The sequence below is a fragment of the Micropterus salmoides genome, unplaced genomic scaffold, assembly GCF_014851395.1.
Source record: "Micropterus salmoides isolate LMB-PRFRI ecotype aquatic unplaced genomic scaffold, ASM1485139v1 Ms_hic_scaffold_16, whole genome shotgun sequence".
Classification (NCBI taxonomy): Eukaryota; Metazoa; Chordata; class Actinopteri; order Centrarchiformes; family Centrarchidae; genus Micropterus; species Micropterus salmoides.
Window position 1 is genome coordinate 2,215,300 of NW_024040707.1, and position 11,810 is coordinate 2,227,109.

The following is an 11,810-nucleotide window of genomic DNA, read 5'->3' on the forward strand; positions in this document are numbered from 1 at the left end:
AATCATTTCTATGACCATAACATAGTAAAACACTATCTAGTGTTTTGAGTGCTTGTTTGTGTAGTGATTGTGAGAGAAAGTCATAGTGTAAACATCTTAGCAGTACGCCTCTAGATCAGAATAAAGCTCGCGTAATTCACTTCAGGAAGAACCAGCCTTGCAGATTTTCATCTAAAGTCAAAGCAACACATTTTAAGTTTGGTTCGGGGGTCATACGGGACCTGTCAGGGTCACGCCTGTCCTTTGACTGCTGCTGTTTTCTTCCCGTTTGCCAGGACAACGCCTCCAAGCTGCTGCTGGCTCTGATGGAGAGTCGTCATGACAGCGAGAACGCAGAGAGGATCCTGTTCAACCTCCGACCACGAGAGCTGGTCAGAGCAGATTCTCATCGGCAGTTCATCGAGTTTTTTCTTTAGCAGTGAATGATGTGTGTTCAGATGTGATTTAATTGTGTGTGTGTGTGCAGGTGGAGGTGATAAAGAAGGCCTACCAACAGGACAGTGAGTGTGAGGAGATGGAGGTTTCCCCCCGTGAGGTGGGACATAACATCTACATCCTGGCTCAGCAGGTGACTAAACACAAGCTCTTCATAGTAGTTCTCTAGTAGTTCATAATGTAGTTCTGTAAATAACGTTTCTGTCTTGTTTGTTTGCAGCTGGCCAGACATAACAAGGTCCTGCAGAACCTCCTGAAACCTCCCAAGAACAGCATAGAGGGAGAGGAGGGAATCTCCTCCATGGTAAACTCTCCGTCCGTCCGTCCGTCCTGCAGAGGCAGTGATGTTGGATCAGTTCCGCAGAAGTCCAACTTTATGGTGTTTGTGTTTTTCTGTCTGCAGCTGAACCTGAACAACCGTCCTCTGTCCCAGATGTTGAAGTCCTCAGCTCCAGCTGCAGTAGTCGAACAGGACCCACTGGAGTACTACGACCAGCTGACTTCACAGATAGAGGTACAACTACTACTTCAGTTCAACTTCATTGTCATTACCATAACATTCAGTTAGTAGCCCAGGCTTTTATTTGCTTAAATCACAACTCACCCTGCCTGTATTTGGGACAGGCCTTAATTCCTTTGCCATGCCAGTAAATCTGAATGAATAATGTTCATCTTTTATGTAAACTGAAACGAACGATTGACTGTCCATTAGGGCTTTCCCCAACTAAGGATTTACATCAAATAAAAATGATCAAGGATTGCCTATAGTCGAATCTTACAGCATTATATGTTGAAATTACATCATAATAGGCTGTAGAACTTACTGGGAGGAAACCGGTAGTTCTATGTAAAATCAGACATTGAGCACCTCCATATCGCCAAAATGGCGTGATCCTTGTTTCGCTGCGAAGGTTCAACTGTGAGATTGACAAATCAGGCTCCTCCTATCGAATTTTTGACTATTCGGGGTCAGCCCTAATGTCCAGAGTGACAAAAGTTTAAATATGTATATTTGTGTGCAAAATCTAAGCAGCTTGCTTCAAGCAGGTGAGGTTTTATACATCCCAAAAAAACAACAACAAACAGATCAGGCCAGTAAAAGGGACCGGGGTCTAATTGTGACTCTTTTAATTGAAATTTTACGGTATACAGCAAATCAGTCTTGTGAGAGTATATAATAAAAATCAAATCATTCGTAACTAAATGATTTTAAGATGCAGAATAATTAAAGTGTACTCTGTTGTTTATGCTGCAAAAGTTCTACTATTACTGTACCACTGCAGTACTACAGCCAGCAGACTGCACAGATAAAGCACCAATACCAAAACTACTGATAAAATTACAACACGAATACTAGTCCTATTAGACAGGTCGCTGTTCATGAAACGTTGTCAATAAAGCTGAACCTTTGACATTTTTCAGCCCAGGATCCTCCACGCTGCAGACAAAATGTAGAAACAAATGTTCAAATTTTTTATTTTTTTATTTTAATAGAATAAAACAATAAAATATAACAAATTAAATAAAAGGAAAGGAAGAAATAAAAAAGGAAAACTAAATAACATTTAGAAGGAACAGATAGACACACATATGTATGTATCTGCTGTTAGTGAACTTGTTACACCCTGCTAGTGTACTAATACTGCAGACTACTACTACTACAGTACTACTATAAGCTTGTAGAAGTACTGGTTCCATGTGGTTCTGGTCCAGGTGGCTGATAACACTGAAATACTCGTCCCTCTCTTCAGATTGTTCGCGAGGACCGCAGCATGGAGCAGATCGTGTTTCCTGTTCATCCCATCTGTGAGTTTCTGACGGAGGAGTCAAAGGCGAGAGTCTTCAACACCACCGAGCAGGACGAGCAGGGGTCAAAGGTCACGCACTTCTTCGAACAAACCTCCTTCCTGCACGGAGAGATGGAGTGGCAGAAGAAGCTGAGGAGTGAGTACACACATTTTTACACTGTAACAGTGGTAAACCGGTGGAGGGAAGTAACTTAAGTACTTTTACATGAGTGTTTTCGTTTTCTGATACTTTATACGTCGTCTCTCGGAGGCAAATAATAAATTTTTTACTACACTACATTTATTTTATAACGTTAGTTACTTTGCATTTCGATTGATCACACAAAATGTAATCGGCAAAAAAATCATTTTTCTTATTAGATTATTATTATAGGTTAAGGTAGGGCTGGACAATAAAACAATAATTATCGCAACATAATTTTTTCAATAACAATATAACAAATAAATATTCAGTAAATGTTTGATTTTATTCATTTGAATCATAAATTAAGACTTAATTTTTTATTAAGATGGTTATTGGGAATATGCGACTGAAAAAAAGCTTTTACTTAATTTTACTCGTGCATATGTGTTGTAAAAGATTTTATCATAATTGTTTTGAATGTTCTACATCAGATTTGTGAAGTGATCCACTGTTTGGCATCAAGTGTTGACCATAAAGATGAGTTTAAACCACAATTAACCATCAGATTTCTTCAACTTTCCCTCAGTAGAAAAAAAATCAGCCTTTAAACTCCAAATAAATATAATAAATAAACCGTGATAATTAATTTTCGACTGAAAAATGCAAAGTTATTGTAGCTTTGCATTTTTCAATAGTTATTTCGTTTTGACTTTGTTTTCAATTTCAGTTTAATTTTAATTAGTTTTTAGAGTGGGTTTGCTAGTTTTGGTTAGTTTTTATTATTTGAAAATGCTTAGTTTAGTTTTTACTAGTTTCAGAGTTAGTTTTAGGTGGGGGGGGACAGACTTTGCTGTTAACTGTGCTAGTAGACCCTGGTGCAGGACTAAGAGAATGAGGAGTTAGATAAAAGAAGAATATTTACTGTGGGGTTGAAGGGACGGGAGATTGAGCCGTAAAAAAGCGGAAGAACCAGGTTGGTGGTTGCTGTGCAGAGCAGGTTGGAACTGTACCTTCCAGAGAGTCCAGAGGTTGAACTGAGCAGGTCCAGAGCAGAATAGGGGAATATATTAGACGGACGGGCGTCAGAGGAGATGAGCGCTATTGAAGTGTTTTATGCGTGATCACTTTAAACTTTTATTATTATAGCCTACGGCATGTTCTTCTTCAACCAACCTAATACAATGATTTAAATGTGTTCACTATGTTGTTGTTAGTTTGTTTTACATTTTAGCTGACGCTTTTATCCAAAGCGACTTACAATTGCTATACATTTCAGAGGTCGCACGCCTCTGGAGCAACTAGTGGTTAAGTGTCTTGCTCAGGGACACATTGGTGGATGGGGGATTGAACCCGGGTCTCTCACACCAAAGACATGTGACTTATCCATTGCGCCACTGCCACCGTTGTCGCCTTAGGCTACTGATTAATTTTAAAATGTATGCTGTTGTATTTTTTTTAATCTGTAATGAATTAAGATCAGTTCAGTCACTCAGTTTAAAGTGCTCCCACACAGCTGAGGGCTTCATTTTGTTTTCCCTTTGATGTGAACTGGAGCGTTACACTCACTGCTGTAAGCGCGCGGGGAAAAAAACTCAAAATTTTAATTCTCATATTCGATTATTTGGGTCCAGCCCCAGTTAGTTTTAGTTTAGTTTTTACTAGTTTCATTTAGTTTAGTCTTTTTTTTTCTGTAATATCGGCCGCTTTCTCATGACTTTCACCACCATGATGCTGGGCGAGGGGCATGGACTAAATACTGGAACAGCTAAGAAACTAGAATGTAGATTTCATATCCACCCCAAATACTAGGCTAATGTAGGCCCTATGGAATAAAGTGACAAAGATGAAAACTAAAGACATTTACTCCATCATTTTAGTTTTTTTTGCAAAGTTAGCGTTTCTTTGTAAAGCGTCTTTAATTTTTATTAAAATGTTTTTTTACACCTAGTTTGTTTATTTTATTTTTCATTAATGATAATAACCTTGGTTTGCTGCAGGTATGCCGGTGTTGTACTGGTTCTCCAGGAGGATGTCTCTGTGGGGAACCATCTCCTTCAACCTCGCCGTCTTCATCAACCTCATCATCGCCTTCTTCTACCCCTATGACTCAGGACAAGGTACTGTTGTAAATACCATGAAAATAAAAATGCAAATTGGATTTTTTGCGTTTGAATTATGTCCTGGTTTTAGTTTATTTTTAATAAAAAAAATTATTTTAATGGTTGACCTTGACAGATTTAACAAAAAAGGAGAATCCTGTGGTTATAAAGAATTAAAGTTTTATTTACAAAATTTAAATATAAAAGTCCAGTTTGCGAGTCAGTTTGAGTGTAGGCTACACATTGGAGTTTTCTTTTTTTTGACAGTACATTTTCAAACCTGAAACTGAATTAAATTTATTGATGAAAGGATTTTTTAATATTGGCAGCTTTAGACTTCCATACAAAGGGACATAATGGGTGTGCTGGGGGTCATTACAGCAGGAATATGATCATTAAACTTCCGATGTAGATTTCTATTACAACAACTAGTTGTACCTCTAGCCTTTCAGTGCTCACACTAACTCAGTCTCTCCTCCTCATCCTCCTCTTCCTCCTCCTCCTCCTCTTCCTCTCAGAGGGAGCGATTGACGACTCCCTGCTGTTGATGTTGTTCTGGATCCTGATGGGTCTTTCGGTGTTGGGTTTGTTCTCTCAGCGTTACGGCCTCCAGCCTCTCACCCTCGCCCTGATACTGAGATCCATCTACCACCTGGGCATCGGCAACACGCTCATACTGCTGGGATCCCTCAATGTAAGGAACACTACATTACCCATCTACCCCCTGGGCATATGAGGCATACTCATCAACACTAAACCTCTTATGGGAAAGCTTTGACGTAGTTTTGAACACCAAGCCTTAAACCAGCAGTTCCCAGGTTCTGTGAAGTAAAATGAAATGAAATTTTTTATCAATGGAACGTTGCAGCCCTGTTTCTCCTCTGCGCTCAATACTGGACCAATTTTTTAAAAAAGTTATCCCAATTACTTACATAGACAAAAAAATGTTACCCCTAGTTACCCTTTAAAGTTCTCTTAATTTCAAATCACATTGTTTCTTGTTTTTGTCTCTTCTGGTTAAAACACCAGCAACCTGCTAACCTGCTCTTTTCCTGTTCACCTCCAGCTGATCAACAAGGTGGTGTTTGTAGTGAGCTTTGTTGGGAACAACGGGACGTTTATTATGGGATACAAGGCCATGGTGATGGATGTGGAGTTCCTGTACCACCTGGCGTACGTCCTGACCTCCACACTGGGACTGTTTGTCCACGAGCTCTTCTACAGCATCCTGGTAAACACCACCACCACCATACAACCAGAAAAGGAGCAAGGTCCCCCGTAGCTCCCACCCATGATCTCTGTTTCTGCTGTATTTCCCTGCAGCTGTTCGACCTGATCTACCGGGAGGAGACTCTGTTTAACGTGATCAAGAGCGTGACGCGCAACGGTCGCTCCATCCTGCTGACGGCGCTGCTCGCTCTCATCCTCGTCTACCTCTTCTCCATCGTCGGCTTCCTCTGCCTGAAGGAAGATTTCATCATGGAGGTCGACCCGCTGCTGCAGATCGCTGGAGGTAACGACACGCCGCTGACTCCTGAACTCATCCTGTAAATCCTTTTGTTAGAAAGTTCCAGTAGAGTAAAAGTCATGCCTGTTTTCAGGGTTTAAAAACCTTCAGCTGCTCAAGTTTTAACAAACACTAGAAGAACTGTTTCAGCTTCTCTTCACCGGTCACCTTTAAATCTGATGTCACTGATCGCCTATAAAGCACTTCCTGGTTCAGCTCAAGTTAAAAACATGCAAAGCGTGGATCCCAGTACCAGGGGCGCTCAGATGTGGTTTGGCCCCTAACTTCCACATATTATGTTGCATATTTAAATACCTAATTTACACGCGTTCCCCGAATGTAGCTGCATCTGGTGATATGTACCACGCCCATTGTTGCTATAATTTGTTTCACAAAATTGTGAAATTTAACATTTATCTGACGCTTTTATCCAAGAGCGACTTGAAGCGACAGAGAGACATTGGTGGATGGGGAATCAAACCCGGGTCTCTCACACCAAAGGCATGTGACTTATCTACTGCGCCATCGCCACCCCCAAATGTGCATTTCAAACTCCCAGGCAGTGAGTCTGATCTGCACGAAATTTTTAGACCGTCATGATCATGAAAACAAATGCGCAGGTTATAACGAAATGGTCAAAACAGGAAGTGATGTCATATCTACATATTAGTCCAATTAACACGCAATTTAAGCCAGTACCTTTACATTCCCCACAGAGGGTCTGTGCAAAAGTTGGTGCCAATCAGCCACTAGTTGGCGCTTTTGTTGCAAAATCATGAAATGTGCTAAAACTGTCTTTGTGAATAAAATGTGCTGTTGCTCCACCTGCGACTTTCGCGTGCCATCTGACGTTACAGTTGTCTGACGACCTGTAGACTGCTCTAATATAGTGTTGCATAATCCCCACATTTCTTTAGTGAAGCTGCTGTCAGACCTGACAAATAAAACCCAGTGGACTTCAGCTGTCAGTTAATAGAGCTCAGTCTTTATTGTCCCGCAAAACAGACTCCGGTCTGTGAACGCATCCAGAAAAGGCTGAGGAACTCTGTCACTGAAGCTCGAGTCCGCTGGTTTGAAGTCCAGTCAGCACCAGATGTGTTAACACCGGCTGCGTGTTTTGTTGTTCAGCTCCCCAGCAGAGCGAAGCCTCGCAGGATTTCCTCAAGTCGTGTTCTACAGACAGAGTCAGCTGCACCGCGGAGACCGAAGGCGCCGCTGAAGAGGCAGGTAAGAGTCGTGATTATTTCAGTGAGTAGAGCTGGCTGTTTGTGATGATGTAAACCCTTATTTTCAATACCCGCAGTGACAAAGTGTGTGTTTGTGTTTCAGAGGAGCCCAGCTCAGAGCGAGCGTGCGACACTCTGTTGATGTGTATTGTCACAGTGTTGAACCACGGACTGAGGAACGGAGGAGGAGTCGGAGACGTTCTCCGGAAACCATCCAAGAACGTAAACAAACCTCTCTACATTCATCCCCTAACCCCCCTCTGTCTCTATTTATCGAACTTTGTTTTACTAGAAACAGCTTTTTAAAATTCCAAAAACGCAGCTACAGTCACATGATTTTTTACTTTCCTGCAATCAAACGGCAAAAGTTCGTAACTCATCTGTAACTTTAAGTTTTGGTGTGTCAGAATCGCCAAGTGCCAAGACAGGAAAAGCAGAGATGTGGGCCCAAACTCCAGACACTAGAAGTGCTGATACAGTTTGTAGTGATGAGAGCTGGGGGGCAGAGCCTGGATCGACTGTCAATCTCACAGTCGAAGCTTCGCAGCGAAACGAGGATCACGCCATTTTGGCAATATGGGGGTGCCCAACGTCTGATTTTACATAGAAGTACCAGTTTTATTCCAATAAGTTAATATACAGCCTATTACAATAAACATTTAATGCTGTAAATAAACTTTAAATCCAGAATTGTAACCCTAATCCTGGGTCGTGCGTGCGCATGCGTAGGCGTAATGTGTGGCGGCGGAAGAGGAACACTTGAAGAGACGGAGCTCCATCTTCACTGGTGTTGCGTCGAGTTGTTCGCACCTCGCGGGACTTTTGGATAATTTATCACCGTTGATGAACCACACAGAGAATATTTTATCGTTTTCAAATAGCCGGCTACTTGAAATAGACCCGCAAGGAACTGCGACACTTGCACGCTACACTTTGCACAAGACCGGTGAATGACAGGCCGAGCGAGAGAGAGAACAAGAAATTTACAGTGTAAGTTCAATGAATAGAGACTGCAGCTCTGCAGCTTCTCAAGATTAAAGCGCAGCCACCATGTGTTATGACAATATCATAATATTAATGGTAAAATTTGTACCAGCATATAATAGATTAAACCTCATAAACTCATGTCTCAGTGATGATAATCCAGTATAATGATTGTTCATAATGTGTGTAGGAGCCGTTGTTTCCGGCCCGCGTGGTGTACGACCTGCTGTTCTACTTCATCGTCATCATCATCGTCCTGAACCTGATCTTTGGCGTCATCATCGACACGTTCGCCGACCTGAGGAGCGAGAAGCAGAAGAAGGAGGAGATCCTGAAGACCACGTGTTTCATCTGCGGTGGGTGGTCTGGCGGGTCAATGAGCTCACAGCAGGAACGTGTCCCCGTGTGGGGTCGGCGTTTAAACGTGTCCTGCAAAAACGTTGACTTCCAGCGTTGTGTGTCGTTGCAGGTCTGGAGAGAGACAAGTTTGACAACAAGACGGTGTCGTTCGAGGAGCACATCAAGCTGGAGCACAACATCTGGAACTACCTGTACTTTATCGTTCTGGTTCGGGAGAAGAACAAGACGGACTACACCGGACCGGAGAGCTACGTCGCGCACATGATCAAAGTAAAACATCTGCGTACACGAATCATTTAAATACTGGAAGTCACAAACACTCCGCCTAAACACAGACACTTCTTCTGTTTCAGAACAACAACTTGGAATGGTTCCCGCGGATGCAGGCCATGTCTCTGGTGGTAACCGATGGCGACGGGGAGCAGAACGAGATGAGGATGTTGCAGGACAAACTGGCAGCGACAATGAAGGTGGTCCAGACCCTGACCACTCAGCTGATGGAGCTGAAAGAGCAGGTATTGACACACAAACGCACTAGGGTTGGGCCGATAGACGATGCCATCGTCCATGTCATCACGACGTTGAGCTGGCATCGAGTTTTAATCACCACAAACATTATTATGATAACTTTTAAATATGCTTGGCACCTTCCTCACAAGAGGCCTACACCTCAGGTAAACACACGGCTTGCCCCGCCTATACAGAAATTTTAAATGTTGGAATATGAGTGGGGGTCTGGGGGCCCTCTCCCAGAAAACATTAAACACTAAATTTCCTGCATTCTGGAGACATTTTCTGCTCCAATTTATGGTGGGAAAGTCTTCATTTATACAAAGGGAAACAAAAAAATTCAGCAGGCAGGTGACAATTCATAATTATAATGCAGAATTTATAATTAGCTGCCTGTTTTATAATGTAATAGATGCTGATTAAACTAAAACAACTTTAATTTAAACAGCGTAGACTTACTGCACTTCCTGTGTTCCTGCAGATGACGGAGCAGAGGAAGAGGAGGCAGAGGATGGGATTTGTTGACGTCCAGGGAGGAGCTGGCACATCGATGCCTCCCAGCGCTGCAGGAGGAAACCACCAGATGTACAAACCATAGAGATTAGATTACTGATCAGCAGACATGGAACACGCACAAGATCCTCATCTGTAAACATCACAGCTGTCCTGAAGGACTGTTCCAAAGGAGAACATTTTTCACAAAGTCATTGTAAAGAAAAACACTAGAACATAGCAAGAAAACATGCAGGTCAAATGTACCGCTCTAAAATCACAAGAACAATGTCTTTGTTTGGATCAACCAGACGATAGGAATCAGAGTTAGATCTGCAGTCACTGATGGACCACCATTAATCTGTAGAACTAAGACATGTTGTTAGTGTCCGAGCTAAGTTTAGTTCATCTATTCATTCATTTAAATATGTTAAATACATGTGCAATAAAGACACTTGGTTTTAAATGTTTATCTTGTGTCAGACCAGAAATGTTTCAAACATATTCAGAGCTGGAGATGAAATGTGAATCACGTTTTGAGCGCCATGGTAGAGGTCCTCAGATGTGGGACGGATCCATCTGATTGATTTTGTGTTCAGCTAACATCGGCTTGGTATGCCGGCTAACGTTTTTAGTAAAAGCTAAAATTAGCTGTGGATATTATTGACGCTTTCTGGTTGAATCTTCTCAGATTACTGGACAGGTTTGGATCAATTTGGTCCAGATTCTTCCCTCTTACAAGGGTTGGGGGAGCATTCTGGTCCCCGGTGTCTGTGTTTGAGATGCAATATTAACCCTTTCTTTATACACTTTGTGCCATTACTGTGGACTTGTGGAGATGTAGCCAGAACTGAAATGGGAGATTTGTGATCGAGCTATTAAGCCTCGATAGAGTCAAACAATTATGTTTTTTTTTAGCTCAACTTGGAAGTTGCTAAACCTCAGAGCTCCTGCATCAGATTACCAATGGAAATCACTGTTTTTTTTCTATGTATTGAAAATCAACATACTTTTGATTCAACAAAATAATTACCAAAAATCTGCACCATTATTGACCCAAATCGAAGGATCACAGACTTCCTGTTTGGAGGACTACAAGCCGTCACGCTCTTTTCAGTGTCATAGAAAAATGCTAAAATGTGATCAAGCATGTGTGTATGCTCAGAATTACCAGACATCAACTCACTTTGGTCATTTTAAGAAAATGTAAATAGAGACTGACGTGCAACGTTTCTTGCTTATGATCTTTGTTTGAATGTGAAGTGTGTCTAACGCAGTTTGTGTTTTTGTTTTTTTTATTGTAAATCTGTGGGAAATTGTAGTTGAAGAGATTTGTGTTATTGTGGTTTAATAGTAGTATATTTATGGAGATAGCAGCTCCTGTTTTATTTTTAACACTGTAACTAGCTCAGTACAGACACTGGATTATGCTGCTTTTAGCAAAACTGCAAGTTTGTGAACAGAAAACAACGTTTTTTTTCCCCCAATGAGAGCAGACAGGTACAGAGTGGGAAGGAGGTGGAGGAGAGCGGTGAAATGCAGACCGCACGTCTTCAAAAAAAAAAAAAAAATCTTTTACTTTGAAGAACAAAATGCATGTTCTGTCACTTCATTGACTCTCGAAATTCTGCAATGTGGTTTGTTGGGGTTTCAGTTAAATGTGTTAAATCTACACATGTCTATTTAAAGTTACACTGTCATGACTGTTTACAGTTTGTGGTTTTACTCTAATCTGTAAAAAATAAAATTAAAAGCCAGGTGCCGCTGGCATTCTTGAAATAAAATACCAAGAAGAAATATTGTGAGGATTGTTTTAATTTGAATGATCTCAGGATTGCAAATTCCTGGATGAAAAAATTATACAGCAAAATCTTGTTAACAACAACTGACGAATCAGATGTGACGAGAGTGAAAATAGACAAAAAAGGAAAAAGTCCAAAATCTTCTGGGAATCATGAATGTGATTAATTTCATTATATATATATAGTTCTGATTGTAAGAAAAGAAGGAATCCTCTATTCATCAAAGTCTGAAGAGAATAGTATGTCGTAGTAAAAGAAGTCATAGTATAGTATGTCAAAGAAAAGGAAGTCATAGTATAGTATGTCATAGTATAGTATGTCATAGTAAAGGAAGTCATAGTAAAGGAAGTCATAGTAAAGGAAGTCATAGTATAGCATGTCGTATTAAATTAAGTCATAGTATAGTATGTCGTAGTAAAGGAAGACATAGTAAAGGAAGTCATAGTATAGCATGTCGTATTAA

The 11,810-nt window shown here is 41.1% G+C and overlaps 1 protein-coding gene across 7 annotated transcripts in view; it reads left to right on the forward strand.

Annotated features, from left to right (window-relative positions):
- Positions 1-11,339, forward strand: part of itpr3 (inositol 1,4,5-trisphosphate receptor, type 3) — a 155,683-nt gene extending 144,344 nt beyond the window's left edge. For 2 of the 7 annotated variants that reach the window (XM_038721803.1, XM_038721804.1), the window contains 15 exons: positions 276-371; positions 467-568; positions 656-739; positions 839-949; positions 2,187-2,379; positions 4,365-4,484; positions 4,985-5,160; positions 5,533-5,697; positions 5,790-5,979; positions 7,102-7,200; positions 7,303-7,421; positions 8,374-8,539; positions 8,653-8,813; positions 8,897-9,058; positions 9,535-11,339. In XM_038721803.1, the coding sequence (XP_038577731.1) occupies positions 276-371; positions 467-568; positions 656-739; positions 839-949; positions 2,187-2,379; positions 4,365-4,484; positions 4,985-5,160; positions 5,533-5,697; positions 5,790-5,979; positions 7,102-7,200; positions 7,303-7,421; positions 8,374-8,539; positions 8,653-8,813; positions 8,897-9,058; positions 9,535-9,651 (2,061 nt within the window). In that variant the 3' untranslated portion in view covers positions 9,652-11,339. The other 5 variants (XM_038721806.1, XM_038721805.1, XR_005444780.1 and 2 more) reach the window with 5 other exon arrangements.
- Positions 11,340-11,810: the final 471 nt, after the last annotated feature.